This window comes from Hyla sarda, chromosome 1 (assembly GCF_029499605.1).
Source record: "Hyla sarda isolate aHylSar1 chromosome 1, aHylSar1.hap1, whole genome shotgun sequence".
Taxonomy (NCBI): domain Eukaryota; kingdom Metazoa; phylum Chordata; class Amphibia; order Anura; family Hylidae; genus Hyla; species Hyla sarda.
Genome location: NC_079189.1, coordinates 477,661,285 through 477,684,372, shown reverse-complemented (window position 1 = coordinate 477,684,372; position 23,088 = coordinate 477,661,285). Strand labels below are relative to the sequence as shown.

At 43.0% G+C, this 23,088-nt stretch overlaps 1 protein-coding gene across 5 annotated transcripts in view; it reads left to right on the top strand.

The window, feature by feature from the left end:
- The window catches only part of LZTR1 (leucine zipper like post translational regulator 1), a 99,772-nt gene that overhangs the window by 4,883 nt on the left and 71,801 nt on the right, over positions 1–23,088 (top strand). For all 5 annotated transcript variants that reach the window (XR_008847414.1, XM_056537278.1, XM_056537279.1 and 2 more), the window contains exons 3-10: positions 923–979; positions 1,389–1,468; positions 6,461–6,569; positions 9,107–9,190; positions 10,704–10,761; positions 11,546–11,685; positions 19,973–20,174; positions 20,600–20,710. Coding sequence is in view for 4 of the 5 variants with exons in the window: in XM_056537278.1 (XP_056393253.1) it covers positions 923–979; positions 1,389–1,468; positions 6,461–6,569; positions 9,107–9,190; positions 10,704–10,761; positions 11,546–11,685; positions 19,973–20,174; positions 20,600–20,710 (841 nt within the window). In the remaining variant the exon portion in view is untranslated. The remainder of the gene's footprint in view (positions 1–922; positions 980–1,388; positions 1,469–6,460; positions 6,570–9,106; positions 9,191–10,703; positions 10,762–11,545; positions 11,686–19,972; positions 20,175–20,599; positions 20,711–23,088) is intronic.

Below are 23,088 nucleotides of genomic sequence, written 5' to 3'. Positions count from 1 at the left end.
CATTTCGCAACCACATCAACACAAGCAATTCCTCTATGGGGCCTGGCGACTTGCCTGTCCGCACCACCCTCTATTATGATCAAGAGTGACCGCGCGCTTAGACGAGGTCCCGTCTTAGCATAGTGATTGGCCGTCACCCTGCTTGTCTCTTAGAGTGGGGCCAGAGTGCACAGAGGATGAGTGAGTAGATTCGCCCTTTTCTGGAGATCGCAGGGCTTCCTAGTGGTAGGAACCTCTCCGATCAGACTCTAATTCCCTATCATGTGCATAGGGAATAAGTTCAGTTTCCTGGACTACCCCTTTAAAGGAAAACAGTCACCCTTTCTCCCGCACTATAACCCGATATACCGGGTTATAGTGAAGGTGAACAGGAGACCGACTTGGACTGCTATACCTACCTGCAGTCCGGAGCCCCGATCCTCCAAAGGTCCCCCTCTTCCAGCACTGACTTCCGCCGGCTAGATTTAAATATTCTTAAGCGCTGGTCATGTGAGCGCTCATGCCTACTGAGCGCTCCCGTGACTGGCGCTTATGAATATTAAAATCCAGCCGGCGGGCCCGCCTCAAAGCGCAAGTCAGCCCTGGAAGAGGGGGACCTTTGGAGGATCGGGGCTCCGGACTGCAGGTAGGTATAGCAGTCCAAGACCCCTCATCAGTCTCTTGTTCACCTGCACTATAACCCGGTGTATCTGGTTATAGTGAGGGTGATCGTTTTCCTTTAAAGAAATCAGTGCTGTGCAATATGCTTTATAACTATTGGTGGGTACAGAAATCCCTGAGCTGCTGAGTGCCAAGCATGATGAGAAAGATAAAAGTTGGGATACACAACTTTGTTAGAAATAAATTCATTATGTCATTGCTACTGCATTTGCAGTTTATGATCAGTGAATATGTGTATTAATCTATTGTTTATTACCAACAGGAAGAACATGTTGAATGACTTGCTAAGATTTGACGTGAAAGACTGCTCCTGGTGCAGGTACGGTGGTGGAAGACACACAACTGCTACACCCCTAGTGGAGAAAACCATACATTTCTATATAAAGCTGAACATTTTCTTACATAAATGTTTAATAAGTCATTGAATAACCTTGAATAGTCAAAGAAATATGTTTTCAAGCTTTAATTTCAAACAGCATGGTAAAATAAATACAGGATGAAGGTTTAGATTGTGGGGGCCAAGTCACTTATTCCTTTATCTTAGCCAGTGTTTCCCAACCAGGGTGCCTCCAGCTGTTGCAAAACTGGAGGCACCCTGGTTGGGAAACACTGATCTAAGCTTTAAAAAGAGATGACCGCTGGATGGAGAACACTTTATTCCTTTTGTTTATTGGTTACAGATAAACACTATAGTATCTATAACGTATATTGTCTTGTGCTTTTAACAGGGCGTTTACTACAGGAACTCCCCCTGCACCAAGATATCACCATTCTGCAGTGGTCTATGGAAGCAGCATGTTTGTGTTTGGTGAGTTTTTTGGAATCGGCAAAATATTATTTCTGGAATATGTTGGCATTTCTAGACTTAAAGGGGTATTCCAGGAAAAAAAATGGTAATATATCAACTGGCTCCAGAAAGTTAAACCGATTTGTAAATTACTTCTATTAAAAAAAATCTTAATCCTTCTAATAATTATCAGCTGCTGAAGTTGAGTGGTTCTTTTCTGTCTGACAACAGTGTTCTCTGCTGACATCTGTCTGTCTCGGGAACTGCGCAGAGCAGAATAGGTTTTCTATGGGGATTTGCTTCTACTCTGCACAGTTCCCGAGACACGTGTCATCAGAGATCACTAAGACAGAAAAGAGCAACTCGACTTCAACAGCTCATAAGTACTGAAATGATTAAGATTTTTTAATAGAAGTAGTTTACAAATCTGTTTAACTTTCTGGAGCCAGTTGATATATATAAAAAAAAGGTTTTTTTCCTTGATAACCCCTTAAGGACGCAGGACGTAAATGTACGTCCTGGTGCGGTGGTATTTAACGCACCAGGACGTACATTTACGTCCTAAGCATAACCGCGGGCATCGGAGCGATGCCCGTGTCATGCGTGGCTGATCCCGGCTGCTGATCGCAGCCAGGGACCCGCGGGCGTCCGCCATTAACCCCTCAGGTGCCGGGATCAATACAGATCCCGGCATCTGCGGCAGTGCGCGATTTGAATGAATGATCGGATCGCCCGCAGCGCTGCTGCGGGGATCCGATCATTCATAATGCCGCACGGAGGTCCCCTCTCCTTCCTCCGTGCGGCTCCCGGCGTCTCCTGCTCTGGTCTGTGATCGAGCAGACCAGAGCAGGAGATGACCGATAATACTGATCTGTTCTATGTCCTATACATAGAACAGATCAGTATTAGCAATCATGGTATTGCTATGAATAGTCCCCTATGGGGACTATTCAAGTGTAAAAAAGAATGTAAAAAAATGTAAAAGTAAAAAAAAAGTGAAAAATCCCCTCCCCCAATAAAAAAGTAAAACGTCCGTTTTTTCCTATTTTACCCCCAAAAAGCGTAAAAAAATTTTTTTTATAGACATATTTGGTATCGCCGCGTGCGTAAATGTCAGAACTATTAAAATAAAATGTTAATGATCCCGTACGGTTAACGGCGTGAACGAAAAAAAAAAAGTCAAAAATTCCTACTTTTTTAATACATTTTATTTTAAAAAAATTATAAAAAATTTATTAAAAGTTTTTTATATGCAAATGTGGTATCAAAAAAAAGTACAGATCATGGCGCAAAAAATGAGCCCCCATACCGCCGCTTATACGGAAAAATAAAAAAGTTATCAAAATAGGTCATCAAAATAAAGGGATTATAAACGTACTAATTTGGTTAAAAAGTTCGTGATTTTTTTTAAGCACAACAATAATATAAAAGTATGTAATAATGGGTATCATTTTAATCGTATTGACCCTCAGAATAAAGAACACACGTCATTTTTACCATAAATTGTACGGCGTGAAAACGAAACCTTCCAAAATTAGCAAAATTGCGTTTTTTGTTTTAATTTCCCCACAAAAATAGTGTTTTTTGGTTGCGCCATACATTTTATGATATAATGAGTGATGGCATTACAAAGTACAACTGGTCACGCAAAAAACAAGCCCTCATACTAGTCTGTGGATGAAAATATAAAAGAGTTATGATTTTTAGAAGGCGAGGAGGAAAAAATGAAAACGTAAAAATTTAATTGTCTGAGTCCTTAAGGCCAAAATGGGCTGAGTCCTTAAGGGGTTAATCCCTTAAGGACCAGGCCATTTTACACCTTAAGGACCAGAGCGTTTTTTGCAATTCTGACCACTGTCACTTTAAACATTAATAACTCTGGAATGCTTTTAGTTATCATTCTGATTCCGAGATTGTTTTTTCGTGACATATTCTACTTTAACTTAGTGGTAAAATTTTATGGTAACTTGCATCCTTTCTTGGTGAAAAATCCCAAAATTTGATGAAAAAAATGAAAATTTTGCATTTTTCTAACTTTGAAGCTCTCTGCTTGTAAGAAAAATGGATATTCCAAATATATTTTTTTGGGGTTCACATATACAATATGTCTACTTTATGTTTGCATCATAAAATTAGAGTTTTTACTTTTGGAAGGCATCAGAGGGCATCAAAGTTCAGCAACAATTTTCCAATTTTTCACAAAATTTTCAAACTCGCTATTTTTCATGGACCAGTTCAGGTTTGAAGTGGATTTGAAGGGTCTTCATATTAGAAATACCCCATAAATGACCCCATTATAAAAACTACACCCCCCAAAGTATTCAAAATGACATTCAATAAGTGTATTAACCCTTTAGGTGTTTCACAGGAATAGCAGCAAAATGAAGGAGAAAATTCACAATCTTCATTTTTTACACTCGCATGTTCTTGTAGACCCAATTTTTGAATTTTTGCAAGGGGTAAAAAGGAGAAAATTTTTACTTGTATTTGAAACCCAATTTCTCTTAAGTAAGGACATACCTCATATGTCTATGTAAAGTGTTCGGCGGGCGCAGTAGAGGGCTCAGAAGGGAAGGAGGGACAAATGGTTTTTGGGGGGCATGTCACTTTTAGGAAGCCCCTATGGTGCCAGGACAGCAAAAATAAACAGATGGCTTACCATTTTGGAAACTGGACCCCCTCGGGGAACGTAACAAGGGGTAAAGTGAACCTTAATACCCCACAGGTGATTCACGACTTTTGCATATGTAAAAAAAACAAAAATTTTTTTTTACCTAAAATGCTTGGTTTCCCAAAAATGTTACATTTTTAAAAAGGATAATAGCAGAAAATACCCCCCAAAATTTGAAGCCCAATTTCTCCCGATTCAGAAAACACCCCATATGGGGGGTGAAAAGTGCTCTGCTGGCGCACTACAGGTCTCAGAAGAGAAGGAGTCACATTTGGCTTTTTGAAAGCAAATTTTGCTCTGGGGGCATGCCGCATTTAGGAAGCCCCTATGGTGCCAGAACAGCAAAAAAAAAACACATGGCATACCATTTTGGAAACTATACCCCTCGGGGAACGTAACAAGGGGTAATGTGAACCTTAATACCCCACAGGTGTTTCACAACTTTGCATATGTAAAAAAAACATTTTATCTTTTACCTAAAATGCTTGGTTTCCCAAAAATTTTTTATTTTTAAAAAGGGTAATAGCAGAAAATACCCCCCAAAATTTGTAACACAATTTCTCCCGAGTACGGCGATACCCCATATGTGACCCTTAACTGTTGCCTTGAAAGACGACAGGGTTCCAAAGTGAGAGCGCCATGCGCATTTGAGGCCTTGATTAGGGACTTACATAGGGGTATTCTACGCCAGTGATTCCCAAACAGGGTGCCTCCAGCTGTTGTAAAACTCCCAGCATGCCTGGACAGTCAGTTTCTATCTGGCAATACTGGGAGTAGTTGTTTTGCAACAGCTGGGGGCTCCGTTTTGGAAACAGTGGCGTACCAGATGTTTTTCATTTTTATTGGGGAGGGGGGCTGTGTAGGGGTATGTGTATATGTAGTGTTTTTTACTTTTTATTTTTTTTTGTTCACAGTAGTTTCTCGCTGGCAGTTTGAGCTGCGGCAGAAAATTTGCCGCAGCTCAAACTTGCAGCCGGATACTTACTGTAATCCTCCGCCCCTTTGAGTGTACCTTGTACGTTCACATTGGGGGGGGGGAAACATCCAGCTGTTGCAAAACTACGACTCCCAGCATGTACGGTCTATCAGTGCATGCTGGGAGTTGTAGTTTTGCAACAGCTGGAGGCACACTGGTTGTGAAACACCGAGTTTGGTAACAAACTCAGTGTTTTGCAACCAGTGTGCCTTAAGCTGTTGCAAAAGCTACAACCCCCAGCATGTACGGACAGCGAAGGGCATGCTGGGTCTTGTAGTTATGCAACAGCTGGAGGCATACTACTTTGGCTGGGGATGCTGTGGATTGTAGTTATGCAACAGCTGGAGACACACTGGTTTGCTACTTAACTCAGTGTGCCTTCAGCTGTTGCAAAACTACAACTCTCAGCAGTCACCGACAGCCAACGGGCATGCTGGGAGTTGTAGTTATGCAAACACCAGATGCACCACTACAACTCCCAGCATGCACTTTAGCTGATTGTGCAAGCTGGGAGTTGTAGTTATACAACAGCTGAAGGTACACTTTTCCATAGAAAAAAATGTGCCTCCAGCTGTTGCAAAACCATAAGTCCCAGCATGCCCATAAGGGAATGCTGGGAGTTGTGGTTGTCTGCCTCCTCCTGTTGCATAACTACAGCTCCCAGCATGCCCTTTTTGCATGCTGGGAGCTGTTGCTAAGCAACAGCAGGAGGCTGTCACTCACCTCCTACTGCTGCTGATCCACGCCGCGCAGTCAGTCCCTCGCCGCCGCCGTCGTCGCTCCTGGGGCCGCGATCCCAACATTCACACCGGGGATCGGGGTCCCCAGCTCCCGGGGTGCACGTCCCTCACCCGCTCACGTCCTCCGGAAGAGGGGCGGAGGGAGTTGCGGGAGTGACACCCGCAGCAGGCGCCGTGATTGGTCGGCCGGCAAAAACCGGCCGACGAATCGGGGCGATCGTGAGGTGGCACCAGTGCCACCTCACCCCTGCTGGCTATGGCTGTTCAGGGCCGTCTCTGACGGCCTCGATCAGCCAGTAATTCCGGGTCACTGGAGACCCGATTGACCCGGAATCGCCGCAGATCGCTGGACTGAATTGTCCAGCGATCTGCGGCCATCACCGACATGGGGGGACATAATGACCCCCCCTGGGCGATATGCCGTGATGCCTGCTGAACGATTTCAGCAGGCATCCGGCACCGTCTCCCCTCCGGCTAGCGGCGGGGGGCCGGGAATGGACAGGACGTACTCCTACGTCCTCGGTCCTTAAGGACTTGGAAACGGTGGCGTAGGAGTACGTCCATTGTCCTTAAGGGGTTAAGTTTTCTTCTCATGTCTAACTTGGGTTGTCTTTTGTGATAACTAGGTGGCTATACCGGTGACATCTACTCCAATTCCAATCTGAAGAATAAAAATGACCTCTTTGAGTACAAGTTTGGAACTGGTCTATGGACAGAATGGAAAATTGAAGGAAGGTTAGTAGATTTTAAAAACAGAACCTACACTTGTACATTATACACATGTATGGTTGTTATGGTGCCCTGTTCACTGCTCTCCCCAGAGCTGGACACATCCCAGGAGCCTTTTAACCAGTGCACCAATTGTGTTTTGAATTCTTACTTTTCGGATGATTTTCTGTTGCGTTGTGTGAAGATTGGTATTGTATGGCTACTATAAAAATTTGTATTGGCTTCCAAATGCCGTTATATTGTGGCCCATCCTCACATGGGCCAAATATAGCAGAACAGGCTATATATGTCTGTAGAAGCTGATAGTTCAGTAAGCATAACATTCCTCTTTACTTCAGCTGCAAAATAGTGATGGCTACACAGCTTATATTCAGCACCACACAACTCCTTTTTGAAGAAAATCTGCCACTTCTCATCTGTCTTTTGGGATGTTTTTCTATTAAAAACTTTTTAATAAGAACAGGGTTTATTAAAAAAAAAAAAAAATAATAATGTTTTTTTTTTTTTAATCCTGTGCATCAAATATGCACAGGATACTGTACATGTGAATACACCCTTAGGGTCTATTCACATGTACAGTGTTCTGTGCAGATTTGATCCGCAGGATTTCAAGCTGTGTTCGGTTTACATTGAAATCTGCAGCAGAAAATCCTGCGCATCAAATCTGCGCAGAATACTGTACGTGTGAATAGACCATTAAGGTGTCTTTCTTGGGGAAAAAAAACTCTAAAAAACGATAGCTTGCCTATCCACAGGACACCCTGCTCTCTCACTGATCAGCTATTCAGTGCCCGCACTATACTGACCACAAAGCTGGTAGCAGTTGGCTTTGTACTTTGTGCAGGGTTACTGCAGCCTCAGCTCCTAGTCAAGCTTGCCATGAAGTTCACTGATGGAAGTGCTATATGCCCCTAGCAGCACTTTATTTCCATGTCGGGGAAGACACCAAATCTACATGAAAGCATTCCCAATACATTCTGTATTGTTAGTTTTAAAAAAGAAAAAATGCTCCTGGGGAGGCATACTTACCTAGCCCCAGTCCATGTCACTGTTCCGCAGCTCTGGTTCAGCTCAGTTTAGTAGCCTAAACTTCTTTCTGCTTCCTAATTCCACAATGAGCGTTTGGGGCAGGACCTGCCGGCTCAGTCAGTCACTATCCGCAGTGGTGTCCCATTTTGTCCAGTGATTGGTTGAGTGGGAAGGTCCTGCTCCCCAACCCAACAGCATATTATTGTATATTTTCAATGGTTTTTATTGGTGTTTGTAAATCTGAACAAAATGGCCTTCTTTGCCAACAGTTTGCCACACAGAGGGTTTTTAAGCGGTAAACATTTAACCAAATGCAGATAAAATGCAGTACAAATAGATACACTAGAAATTGTGTAATATATTATAACTATACAAGGCTATATTCTAAGTAGTGCAAAGTCCTTTCATGGTTTGGTAAACCATGGTGGATCAGGGGTTTAGTGTGAAGCTAAGGCCTGGCATGGTATTCTGAAGACCCATCAGCCTGGTATGAGTGGCTTTGTTTTATCATAATTACTCGTAGTCCTTTGCTAGGGTATATTATGTCTATGTAATAAATTACATATTTTATTCTGAACACTTATTTATTTACAGATGAGATTAACGTTATCAGCATAGAAAGGTTCGCATTGGCCCTCATTTACTATTCTAAACCCAAATTGTTTTGTCAGGTTTTTTTGGTGCATCTTTGTCTGCAACATGTCGCAGACATCGTGCGCCAGTCTGCGACACGATGCAACATTTTTTCCCAACGGACCCGATGTGGATTCTCCATAAACCCGGAAAAGGGGCGTAACCCGACATTTCTGAGCTTTCCCACGTATTTATTAAGGTTTCCAACCCGAATTTGTTGAATTGTTGTGGATTTTTTCCCGACAACTCAGAGGAGTTGGAAACCAAAACCAACAAAACCCACGTGCGACAAACAGGATGCGACATAATAATAAATACCAGGGGAAAAAGCAGTCGGGTAAGAAAGCAACATAGACTTACAACCCGATTTCCTAAGTAAATGAGGGCCTGTATGTAGTATTGCTTGCATTCAGATGAATAGACATGGCATTTATTCGATAGTCAATAGGAATTCACATATAGTTTGGCACTGGGTAGAACACAATAAATGATGGTTTATATAGTTCGTAAAATTCTCACTGTATTGCCTTTGTGAGGACATAAGCCCATCATAAGATACCTAAGCTTCTATCAGATGCTGTACTGTGAAGTCAACAAGCATATCGGGAATTATGGAAAAAGCTTGGGCTCCCCACTTACCTCTATGGGTGGGGGCCTTCTAGAGAGGCAGCCATAAATGGTATATCTTGTGAATGTTATGGCAGGAACACCCCTTTAAGAGTCATTTTCCCCCTTTTAAGAGTCATTGTTCTGTTACATGATGTATCGTATATTGCTATGTTCTGTTTTATCTGTTTAGTGAGGGGTTACTTTTAATAGATAGGTGTAGATTTACTCCAAAATAGACCATCAATAACCTACCTGATATCCTTTTCTTTCAGATTGCCAGTGGCCCGGTCAGCACATGGAGCCACAGTATACGATGACAAGCTATGGATCTTTGCTGGCTATGATGGAAATGCAAGGTACCTATTTTAATATTGGTTATGAGGCTTTGCCTCGGTTTATACAATTTTAATTATATAAAATATATTAAATCTGCAAAGTCAGCTGATGAATGTAAACAGATGGCATCTGAGACTTATTAAAGGGGTACTCCGGTGGAAAACATTTATTTATTTATTTATTTATTTTATTTTTTTTTTTTAAATCAACTGGTGCCAGAAAGTTAAACAGATTTGTCAATGTATTCTATTAAAAATTCTTAATCCCTCCAGTACTTATTAGCTGCTGAATACTACAGAGGAATTTTTTTTCTTTTTGGAACACAGAGCTCTCTGCTGACATCATGACCACAGTGCTCTCTGCTGACATCTCTGTCCATTTTAGGAACTGTCCAGAGTAGGAGAAAATCCCCATTGCAAACATATGCTGCTCTGGACAGTTCCTAAAATGGACAGAGGTGTCAGCAGAGAGCACTGTGGTCATGATGTCAGCAGAGAGCACTATGTTCCAAAAAGAAAATAATTTCCTCTGTAGTATTCAGCAGCTAATAAGTACTGGAAGGATTAAGATTTTTTAATAGAAGTAATTTACAAATCAGTTTAACTTTCTGGCACTAGTTGATTTAAAAAAAAAAAAGAAAAGGTTTCCACCGGAGTACCCCTCTAAGGGTAAACTGTCAGCCTTTCACCCACACTAAACCCAATACACTGGGTTATATTATGGGTGAACAGGAGTCCGAGAGGTCACTTACTTAGGGTGCATGCACACCACGTTTTCAGGCTACAGCTGCCAGATCCGGCTGGGGAAAACTGTGCGCTCCCGTACCCTAGCTGAAAGCCATTGACTTTAATGAGCCGACCGGAATCACCGTTTCACTCCAGTCGGCTAATATGGCTTTCAGCGCCGGTCCGGCTGGGGTACGGGAGCGCACGGAGTTAACCTCCCCCAGCCGGATCTGGCAGCTGTAGCCTGAAAACGTGGTGTGCATGCACCCTTAAATATGTCCTGTAGGTTCTGAGATATGTCCCCGAGAAGATCCTCTGCTAAATTCCTATTTAAGTAAGTGACCCCTCGTTGGACTCCTGTTCCCCCACACTACAACCCAGTGCATTGGGTTTAGTGTGGGTGAACAGGATGACAGTTTTCCTTTAAACTACTGCACTGTAATTTACAATGAAGGGACAGCTTAAACATCTACAAGCTAAATGATGATGGTGCACAAATAAACGTGAGCGTGGTGACTTTATGTCTTCAGCTGGAAGTCTCTCAAAAACCTGTGCAGACCAGTTGTACTAATGAGCTATTTTTTGTGGGTAATTTGCAGTTATAAGTCTGAAAAAACATGCAGATATTCAGCCTACGTTGTGCATAGGACGACCATACCAAAACACTGTAAATGTTGTGCCAGTATAAATGTGCCAGCTGCAGAAACTGTTTTCTGGAAGTTAGTTATCGTTATGGTGTAAACCGGGTTATCTTTGTTTTTGTTTTTTTAATTTTTTTATTTATTTTTTGTGTGTGTTTTTCATTTAGGTTGAATGACATGTGGACCATCAGTTTGCAAGACCGAGAGTCAGCAACTTGGGAAGAGGTAAAATTGAGAACTTTGATTACAGAGGTAAAAAAATTCTGCAAGGGCATAGTACATAGAGGGCAGTGTATATACTGCAATATAATAGTGCTCACTGGTCCTAAAATAGATTCCTGTATCCTTTATTAAAAGTAACTAAAATGCAATTGATCTAATTATGTACATAATAGATAAATGGTAATGTGGCTAAGGCCTCATTCACATTGCCATCGGACTCAGCTATTCGGAGTTCCGTCGGCAATCTGGCCAGAGGCACAGGAGTTTAGCGGAGAAAAAAATTGTGAAAGCTCTATTTTTTTTTTTCTCCTTTCTCCGCCTAAATCCTGTAAAATTACCAGGTCACCAACAGACCCCATGTAAGTGAATGCGGTGCGTCATGACCCGGTAGGAGTCGTTTGCATTAAACCAGTTTTAAAGGGGTACTCCACTGCCCTAGCGTTCGGAACATTTTGTTCCGAACGCTGGGTGAGGGCTGCGGGGGTCGTGATGTCACACCACACCCCCTCAATGCAAGTCTATGGGAGGGGGCGTGGCTATGCCACGCCCCCTCCCATAGACTTGCATTGAGGGGGTGTGGTGTGACCTCACGACCCCCGCAGCCCTCACCCAGCGCTCGGAACAAAATTTTACGAACGTTAGGGTAGTGCAGTACCCCTTTAAGGGTCCGATCATTTAAAAAAAAAAAAAAAAAGCTGGTCGGACCCTTAATGGGTCAGATGCAAATGGCCTTGTGAACCTAGCCTAAGTAAACTGTGTGACTGAATCTGTGAAATGTGTGTTGCAGATAGAGCAAAGTGGAGAGATCCCACCTTCTTGCTGTAACTTCCCCGTGGCCGTCTGTAGGGACAAGATGTTTGTCTTCTCTGGGCAGAGTGGGGCGAAGATCACAAACAACCTATTCCAGTTTGAGTTTGCAGAAAAAGTGTAAGTTTAATAAATACAAAAATATTGAATGTTTTTTTATATCACACACCAGTTTACTGCCAATGAAGCACAGATGGAAACTTCCTCTTATGTTCTGTGGCCAACCTTCACCATTAATGTAAGATACCTGCTCATCATTTAACCATCAGCTATCTTCTTTGACTTTCCTGAATTAATAGTCATTTCTGGGGGGGGGGGGGCATGGGAATCAGTTGGGTGGATTCTCCTATATTTGGGACATGTTAGTTATCCAAATAAGGCTAGGCTCACATGGCCGTTGTCCCCATCCCGCAATTCTCCCATCAATGCTGCAGAAACGGACCACTACTAACGGATGCAAAGGGATGCCATTTATTGGCAAGCCATATAGCGCAGCAGGGAACAATACATATAGAAGCGCTGCAGGGGGCCAGACATTTAGCGGTATGTCCCCCGCAGAGCTTCTATATATCTTGTGGAAGAGAAAGAAACGGGTGATAAAGGATTGTAAAAAAATAATGAAAAAAATCCCATTGACATCAATGGGATTATTTTACAGCCATTTGTAACCCATTTGAAGAATTATTGAACGGATTAATACTTTGAAGGTTGGTTACAACCTGTGTTCATGGGAGGAGCCTGGATGTAATAAATACCGGCACGTGCAGGTTCAGGGGTGTGGTGATGAGGTAATTGTGGGCTGATGAGGAGTGGTTCGGACAGGGAATGTGTAAGCTGGTGTCGTGCTAGGTCAATCTTTTCCTCACCTACTGATGCACTGGGACCGGGAAGTTGGGCAGTTATGCAGTCTGTTGCACTACCCGTTAGGGATCGACCGATTATTGGTTTGGCCGATATTATCGGCCGATATTCACGATTTTGGATGTTATCGGTAACGGCAATTACCTTGCTGATAATCCGATAATGCCCCCTGTGCCCCGCAACGACCCCACCCCCCACCGCATCGGGGCAGCTGTGTCCAGGCATGGTCCGCAGCAGTGTCCCTTAGGCACTAAGTCAGCACTTACGGTTGTCCCACCCCTTTTCCGGTATGCAATAACATTCCTAAGTCCGTCTCCACTGTTAAGGAGCATATATACCCCCCCCCCCCCTCCCACACAGATGTTCTGTTACTGTTTACATGTTGATGATGCTATATGTGGTTACATGTTCCATGTGTATATTTTCTGCTTATTTTTCCATACAAGGTCACTCGCTGTTGTTGTCCATGCGGTGTCACATGCTCATGTTTTATGTACTTATATATTCCGTTTGGTTAACATGTTCATGTTTTTATACACTTTAATACGCCTATACTTACTCAGTCCAGCATAAAGTGCTTATGTTTCCAGTCGCTTTAAAACAGCTACGTTCCCATACGCTACTACACTCAGCCTTACAATGTAACTGGCTTATGTTTCCATACGTTTTTAGGCTAGGTTCCCATATGGTATATCACGCGCATTTTCATAGGAAATATCACGTTTAGGTTCCCATATCCGATACTATATCACGCTTTTTATTCATACAACATAACATGCCTATGTTTTTCATATGCTTTATGATATCTCATTCATACAGTATAACACGCTTATATTTTCCATATGCTTTAATATGCTTATGTTCCTATATGATATCACGCTCTTATTCATATCATATTACACGCTTATATTTATACGGTATTATACACTTTTACTTGTAGTGTGTCTTTCGGTTTATATGCTTAGGTTGCCTCATAGTATTACAAACTTATGTTTTCATACAATACTGAGTGCAGGTTCCTATGGCATTATTACAACACACGCGTTACGATCATTGTGTTTCTGTACTTAGTTTACGGTGGTATTTTTCTATGCAAATGTCACACACATATGACACACCCTGTGTCACATGTTTCCATATGGTATAACACGTTCATGTTTTGATACGGCGTAATACATTTATGTTTTCCATACTATATATCACACTCATATAAAACGCATGAGTTGGCATGGTGTTACTGCACTTAGGTTACAGTGGTAGGGTTACTATACACACGTCATAATAGCTTGTTTTTACTGCGCAGATGCGGCCATAGCAATGTTACTACGCTTATGTTCCTATGGCATTGGTACCATGTAGGGGTTACCATAGGGTTGTCACTGCCCGTATGTTTTCTATGGTTTGTGTTCATGCCCACGTTGCTATAGCTCCATTTCTATGCAGGTTAGCATTGTTGCTATAGGTTTTGTTATTACGCATAGGTTGGCATTTTGCTGTTATGTTACTTGAACATTGTTTCTAAAGAATCGTTACTTCACATATGGCACTGTAGCGGTTGTTGCCGTGGCGTTTGGTTATCGTAGCGTTTGGTTGCCATAACAATCGGTATCATAGTGCTTTGTTAACATAGCCTTGTTGCTTCGGTGTATTGTACAATGACATTAGTCGCCATGACGTTGGTCGCCACCATGGCATTTGGTTACCATAGCGTTTGTTACTGCACATGTTACCATAGCGTTTTGGCTAGGTCACAGTAGCGAGGTTACCATAGCGTTTGTTACTGCACATGTTACCATAGCGTTTTGGCTAGGTCATAGTAGCGAGGTTACCATAGCGTTTGTTACTGCACATGTTACCATAGCGTTTTGGCTAGGTCATAGTAGCGAGGTTACCATAGCGTTTGTTACTGCATATGTTACCATAGTGTTTTGGCTAGGTCACAGTAGCGAGGTTACCATAGCGTTTGTTACTGCATATGTTACCATAGCGTTTTGGCTAGGTCACAGTAGCGAGGTTACCATAGCGTTTGTTACTGCACGTTACCATAGTGTTTTGGCTAGGTCACAGTAGCGAGGTTACCATAGCGTTTGTTACTGCACATGTTACCATCGTGTTTTGGCTAGGTCACAGTAGCGAGGTTACCATAGCGTTTGTTACTGCACATGTTACCATAGCGTTTTGGCTAGGTCACAGTAGCGAGGTTACCATAGCGTTTGTTACTGCACATGTTACCATAGTGTTTTGGCTAGGTCATAGTAGCGAGGTTACCATAGTGTTTGTTACTGCACATGTTACCATAGCGTTTTGGCTAGGTCATAGTAGCGAGGTTACCATAGCGTTTGTTACTGCACATGTTACCATAGTGTTTTGGCTAGGTCACAGTAGCGAGGTTACCATAGCGTTTGTTACTGCACATGTTACCATAGTGTTTTGGCTAGGTCATAGTAGCGAGGTTACCATAGCGTTTGTTACTGCACATGTTACCATAGTGTTTTGGCTAGGTCATAGTAGCGAAGTTACCATAGCGTTTGTTACTGCACATGTTACCATAGTGTTTTGGCTAGGTCATAGTAGCGAGGTTACCATAGCGTTTGTTACTGCACATGTTACCATAGTGTTTTGGCTAGGTCATAGTAGCGAGGTTACCATAGCGTTTGTTACTGCACATGTTACCATAGTGTTTTGGCTAGGTCATAGTAGCGAGGTTACCATAGCGTTTGTTACTGCACATGTTACCATAGCGTTTTGGCTAGGTCACAGTAGCGAGGTTACCATAGCGTTTGTTACTGCATATGTTACCATAGTGTTTTGGCTAGGTCACAGTAGCGAGGTTACCATAGCGTTTGTTACTGCACATGTTACCATAGTGTTTTGGCTAGGTCACAGTAGCGAGGTTACCATAGCGTTTGTTACTGCACATGTTACCATAGCGTTTTGGCTAGGTCACAGTAGCGAGGTTACCATAGTGTTTGTTACTGCACATGTTACCATAGTGTTTTGGCTAGGTCACAGTAGTGAAGTTACCATAGCGTTTGTTACTGCACATGTTACCATAGTGTTTTGGCTAGGTCACAGTAGCGAGGTTACCATAGCGTTTGTTACTGCACATGTTACCATCGTGTTTTGGCTAGGTCACAGTAGCGAAGTTACCATAGCGTTTGTTACTGCACATGTTACCATAGTGTTTTGGCTAGGTCACAGTAGCGAGGTTACCATAGCGTTTGTTACTGCACATGTTACCATAGCGTTTTGGCTAGGTCACAGTAGCGAGGTTACCATAGTGTTTGTTACTGCACATGTTACCATAGTGTTTTGGCTAGGTCACAGTAGCGAGGTTACCATAGCGTTTGTTACTGCACATGTTACCATAGCGTTTTGGCTAGGTCACAGTAGCGTAGCATAGCTTTGTTACTATGCATATGTGTTCATAGGTTACTTTAGCATGCGTTACTTTGTACATGGTTACTACGTTTACAGTATTTTAGCATTGTTACTTTTAGTTTTTCTTGTTTTATATGTCAACTTATTCTAATGTTGTTTCTTCATTATAGCTTGCTTATACGCATACTTTACAGCTTGTATGCAATTGTAGCTCCTCACTCTGCCTGTTATGATGACATATCGTTTATCATAGCTTGGTTATTTTAGCATGTTCACTGTGACGCTATTGGTCACAGCTTTATTGCTGGGGGTAGCCTTGTTGGTTTGTCTTCTATTAGTGTTGTCATTACGGCGTTGTTGTCACGATTGTTACTACACATCGTTACATCAAGTCTTGTATTACGCACACATCAATTTTCTAGCATTGTCCCGGCACATACGTTACATATGGTATTATGGTATTGTGCTTATGGCATGCTTGTTATGGCATCACGATAGTGTACGTTAAGTATGTTACTTTTGTCCTGATTCTACACTTATTTTATGGCAAGGTTATGTCACGTCACTATACCTTTGTCATAGTGCTTATACTTTAGCTAGCTTTTGTTTTGCGGACGATATGCTAGCATTCATACGTGGTCACAGTTACATTGTGGTAGCTTGTCAATGACGTTTTTCAGCCATAGGGGAAGGCATGTCATGCATTCATGTATTATGCAGGTGACCGGGCAGCTATTTGCCGTGTTATTTCAAGTATAGTTTCCATTAGCAGGGTCAAGTAAGTATTTCCCCTCACATATGTTACCATATGCATCGCACAGGGCTTTTGTTACCAAGCAGGTGTCACTATACGCATTCAAACGCTTGTCATTTCAGTATTGCTGCGTATACATTACTACATGCATGGCGCGGTGCTTATCTCCCCACACGTCTTTGGGTACCTAGCAAGGGTCTCCATACTCATTCGTACGCTTTTTCTTTTCTTGTATTGCGACATATTCATTACTATGGGGTTATTACTATTTACATTATCTAATGTGTTTTGCGCATATGAGTTGGCATGGTTATGTTTCATCTGTGTTTTGTGCTTCGCAGGTTAGTAAGGTTACTTGCACTTGTTACTCTGCATTTTCTCCAGCTTCGGTGTTGGTTTGTTTGTCACTTTAGTCGGTTGCTGCATTAACATTCATCACATACACGTCATAATAGCTTGGTTACCATAGTATCGTAGCTCTTGCATCATTTCGGCACTAAGAGCATGAAGCAAGTATAACGGAATTCACATAATTCCAAATTATAAATCTATATCATCCAGCAAGAGATATCAAAGATATGGGGGGACTAGTGTCCGGGATGTGCAAATATTTAAAATGTAACTTTTAATAATTAGGTCTAAAAATATATATAACCAGTGAAATTTATGTGAATATCTAATGGTCAGAGTATAATATACAAGGTGCCAGTGGGTTCTGCAGGGCCCAGCCAACCCAAAGACACCACCCACCTGGGGTACAATACAAGGAACACCACAACAGGTGAGAATAGATAGATCAATATATTATACTCTGACCATTAGATATTCACATACATTTCACTGGTTATAAATATTTTTAGACCTAATTATTAAAAGTTACATTTTAAATATTTGTTCATCCCCGACACTAGTCCCCCCATATCTTTCATCATTTCGGCACGCTTCTTATTTCAGTACCATGACATCTTGCAATATTTTGTCATGGTGGTACATGATAGTCACAGCATTCATATTTCACAGGTGATTTCACTGATGTTACATACATAACTTGCTCTAGTTAGGTGCGTTGGCCAAGTGTATGGTGTCACTATGCGTCACACTGCCTTAGTATTGGTACTTTTCAGTTTCAAGTTTATATGTTTAGTCATGTCAGTTTTTGTTTGCTGCACGTATGGTTGTCACAAATGTGCTCTTATAGCTTGGTTACTGAGGCACCATTAGCATTGTTATCTCTTGGCTTACATGCGTTACCATAGGTTGTTAGTTCCAGCATCATTGCATCGCATTCGCTCAGCTTCGTTACAGGGTAGTCACAGCGCATAATTACGCATAACTGTCTTTGGCGTCATGCACAGATGTTCATTATCAAGCCATTGGTCATGACACACTTACAGGACATCTGCATAGTCGTTATCATTCTCAGCTGTCCTGCCACGTCTGCAGGGTGTACACTAATTGAGTTATTGTTTCTGACACGTTTTCAGAACAATAGCAGCAGGACACATAGGTGGTTGTATACCTGTCATGTTTTCAGGTGGGATACGCCGCTCAGTTATTGCTGGCACTTTTTTCAGAACAATAGCATCACTACACATAGGCAGTTGTATACCTGTTATGCCTGTCACTCTTTCAGGTGGGATGCACTGCAGAGTTGTGTGTTCTGACACGCTTTTTCAGGGCATGGCTTCCATGTTTTCACTAATTATACCTCATATGTAGGTGATATACCAACCCATGATGACATGCTTCAGTTAGTCATTCCTTGTTCCAGCCAAACAGGCTGTGAACAAAGCAGGCTGGCAGCTCTGAGTGTTCTCCTTTGTGAACAAAGCAGACTGGCAGCTCGTAGTGTTTAGGACTCCAGGATGAGTCTGAAATGCTTGCTGCAAGGACTGGTAGGGAGACCCCTGGTGGTCATTTCTTCAAAGTGGAAAATTAAATAGAAAGAAGCATATTTTTTAATAACATGCCATTGTAAAGTTATTCTGCATACATTAATCTATAATATATCAAAAGTTTTTTTGATGAGAGGTACCCTTTAACATAGAAGCAGCCTACGATGATGGTTAGAGAGGTTGTCCATATTGTATAATGGTGAGGGGAACATGTTTGGTCAGTGTATTCGGCAGGTAATATGGTAAACATGCACGTGGTGTTTGAGGGGGGGTAGCAGTGAAGTCTGGGGAGTTAGAGGTAATGGCAGGGGTGTCTTCAGTTCTATGTGTACTTCACTGAGGGCTGTTTGTGGGCCATGGCCGCGTGCTTGGTTCGGCAGCTGATGCCCTAATCTTACATCAAGGGTATATAACATGCTGCTTCCCTAGGTATGCTGGTTTTGCCCTCTTAAGGTGTACCCCCGACGGCGGCCTGGGCACACCTCTGCCGCAAATTAGATGTGGTAGGTTTATGTCTTGCATCCTTGGTTACAGGTTAGGTAAGTAGTGTTAAGTTTATATCTCATTGTTTGTTAGTTTAGGTAGGCTTACCTTCCATACGCACTGGAAGGCCTTGACCATAACAGGCATTTATTAACAGGGGCAGACGTTAATGTGAAAGAGCCCTAAAGAGGACATTTGAGAGGAATATTGTGAGAATTGACTCAGCTGCAGTAGCGCAATCACATGGTGTTAGTATTGCATCTACCAATGAATTTTGGCTGGAAGGTACACCTATAGAACATATTAGACCTTGTCTTTTTGTCAGACTACCCCTGTTTAATTTTTTTTATTTTTACATCTATTTCCTCAGTGTGCTGTAGGTTTTTCTAAGAATTGGCTGAACGGGGCTAAAAAAAGAGGGCTCTTCCCGCAGTGTTTTTCCTATTTATCCTTTTTCATATAGGAAAGGTAAAGCTCCTCACAGAGAGATTTTACTGTGGTGTAAATTCACCTATAAGCAGTAGATCCAGATGCTTCCTGCCAGTAATGACTACTGTCAATAGGTTATTAATAAATACATATCTGGAGGTCACTGAAGGAGTGCAGTCTTCAGAGCATTATGGCAAATGTAGATCTGTATAGAACATGTTTTCTAGTGTACGAGCCACTTACAAATATGTGTGATGTGCTGGGGAGCTATGTTAAGAGGGAAAAGCCTCATGCACAAACTTCCAGCAGATGTAGTTGATGAATCCACAGTAAATAAATGCTGGAAAATACATGTATGATAGAAAAATAACAAGGAAATAAAATAAGAGCAGAGGAGAAAGTGATAATATTCTGCTGTCAATCTATGTTTTAGCAAAACTGACTTTTCTGTTGGCGTTAGAACTGTTACCAGTTTAAAGCCACCCCAGGTAGGGAACATTGGCCTGGAGCAACCAATTCTTAAAACTCTATTCTCAATGTTTTTAAGCAATAACACAAAAAGAGACACGATCTAATCTGTGATTTTTTTTTTTCCCCCACTCAGCTGGATGCGCATTCCTACAGAGCACCTATTGCGTGGGTCACCACCACCCCCACAAAGGCGTTATGGGCACACAATGGTGGCTTTTGATCGCCACCTATATGTATTTGGTGGAGCTGCAGACAACACTTTGCCTAATGAATTGCATTGCTATGATGTCGATTCTCAATCCTGGGAGGTAATACAGCCCAGTCCAGACAGTGAGGTAAGGACCATGAAAGTATCCTGATAAATAAGAGCCTTTCCTCTTGATCAGATGTTGTTGCAGTCTGTGGAAGAAAACTGTACTCCTTGTGTAGCCTGGGTACACTTTATATACTTTGGTATACTTACTGAACTTGGCTGTCTCTTGGCAGGTTTAGTATATAAAAGATATAGCCGCCTGGCCATCTCCAACCTATTTGCCTCCAGAAGAGATGGTCTTGTGCCGAAAACAACTCGGTCAGCTCTGTTATGCAATTTGCGCAACTCATTGGAGTTGTGCAATGCAAATGGTGTGTGTGTGTGTGTGTGTGTGTGTGTGTGTATATAATTTTTTTTTATTTTTTGCTTTGCAATAATACACACCAAAAATGCATGATTCTCTGAGGACAATTAAAGTGAATGTATCACCCTAACCTTGTTTTCCAGCTTCCTAGTGGCCGCCTGTTCCATGCTGCAGCTGTAATCGCAGACGCTATGTATATCTTTGGAGGGACTGTGGATAACAATGTTAGGAGTGGAGAGATGTACCGTTTTCAGGTAACACAGAATGAATGTCAAGCCTGATAGCATTGGTGTATTACACATTATTCATCAGCCAGTTGGTTCCCTTTTATCGCATAGTTGGATGAAATGTTAAACCAAAATAGACGTGAACAAGCAAGCTAATCCAATTCAGGACTCATCCCAAAATAAAAATAAATTGCTGAAAGTTATTGTAGCATTATCCAAATCCGAGTTTCTTGCAGCCGGGTCAGGCGTTCAGTTTACTTTATTAATATGACACTGTCACCTAGAGACGAACAGTCACTTATGTGAGCGTCTTGGAACCACTGTCACAGGTTAATGATCTGATTCAATCTCCTCCAACATTTGATAGAGATTCCAGTATGCAGTGCTCACATTAAACATATAAGTAAACACAAACATTAGAAATGGAGAGTACGACTGACCCCCTATAACTTTTTTTTTTCTCGGTCACTCTTCATTGGGGGACACCTATACTGATGGGTATATGCTCTTGCCACTAGGAGGCGCTGACACTAGCAAAAAATATCGGCTCCTCCCTGGCAGGATATACCCGACCACTGAAAGTGAGGTAATCAGTTTAAGCTAGTGTCAGTAGGAGGCAAGACACAGGTCTGGGAGCTCCCCAGACCTGGTCTTTTTTTAAATTATTTTCTTGTAAGGGCTGTTTAGTTTTTGTTTTTTTCCTCCCTTTTTGTTTCCCTTTTTCAGGTGGGGGTTCAGGAGTATGGTGCTACCTGTTCTCCCATAAGCGACAAAGGGGCACGGAACACAACAGTATGGGCCATCAACCCCTTATCGTCAACAGCCAGCGCCAGGAGGTTGTACCCTGGGTCCGGGTCCCCCACTGCCCCTGCTCTCCCCGCTATCTTAGCCTGGTATGATGCCGCGTGGCCATAAGCTGGTTGAAGACGCCTGGGTGAGAATAAGATGGCATCCGCAGGTGAGTATATTACCTCCCCCCCCCCCCATTCCTCCCCCTTCATCTTTAAAGAGCGACTCTGTCCTTTATTGGGAGCTTTATGTGTGGGGCTCACTCAGGTCCCCTGGAGGGGCTGTGTTTTCTGTGTACTAGGTTTTCTTGAGGACAGCTGCCAGCCCTTTGCAGCGGCTCCCTCCGCAGGTGTTCTTTCCTGCTCACCTCTGAACTGCATTCTGCCAACTATATTGGTTTTCCCCCACTGGGGGGGTCGGCAGCGCCCTGGGTGAGAGGTTATGGTGGCACGCTGGGTGAGGGGGTTATGGCGGCACATGGCTCCACCTTTCTTCTCCCCCCAAGCCATCGCGCAATCCGGGAGGCCAGGCCTCCTCTTCAGGATCGGGGGTCATGGCGGCACGTGGCTCTGCCAGGCAGTGCCTCCCCTCCAGGTTCACACGCTTCACTGCTTCTTCTTAGAACAGACAGGTGCTTAACTGTGGCCGTGATGCTGTGCGCCTCCAGCTGAGTTTAGCTCCTCCCCTCCACCATTGTGGGGATCGACGGCGCTCCATAGTCAGAGCGGCACCATCGGCCTCCCTGAGCTGCGGCCCAATGGGAGCTCTTCCTGTCCGGCTCGTTCTTGTCCCTTGGCCTTGTAACTGTGCCGCGGCTTAGCAGGCACTTCTGAGCGTGCTGCTCCATGCCATCACCGCTCCTGGGGCTGCCCATGTGTGCTTTTTCTTCAGTGGTCCCCAAGGTGTGGAAGTCCTGCCCATCTCTCTTTGGGGACCTCGCAGGCAGATTCAGCACAGGGTGCCTTACTCCCCACCCCTCTTTTCTGCATGTGGAAAAAAAAAAATAATAATAATGCATTTTAATTCTCTTTTCCCTCAGACCATTTGGTGGCGTTTGGCGCCCTTTTGTGGCCAATCATTGTATTGCACTCTGATTTTTTTTTTATTGCTGCTTCCCCTTGGCAACCACTCGATATTACAGCCTTGGTCAGTCATATCTGTTTTTACCAGTTTAATATCTACAGAGTCCCTTTCCTAGGGTCTGTAATGGGGGCAGCTTTATTTGCTTCAGTTACCCTGTAAGGTGACCTGCAATACACAAATTACATTGAGTTGGTTAAAGTATGTCCTTGGCGTCCCTAAGTTCTGCATAGTCGCTCACTGTCAGGGAGCATATGTGAACCGCCGTGGAGGGTTGTTGCCAGGGATTTCACGATCCCTTGGAAACTACCGGGGATGTATTCAATGCCGGTTCTCCCCTACTACTGAGTGCCGTACCATGTAAAAGGGTTTTTGCGTTCCTGGCAGACAATAAGGTCTCTTTTGAGGTTCCTCATCTGTCAGGTCTGCCGACCATCCATCCAGGGGGTGATCTTGGCATGTCATATTATGATTCCCTTCTCCACAGGCTACTGCATCCGCTGCTGGTGCTCCGGAACCCTACATCTAGCGCAGAG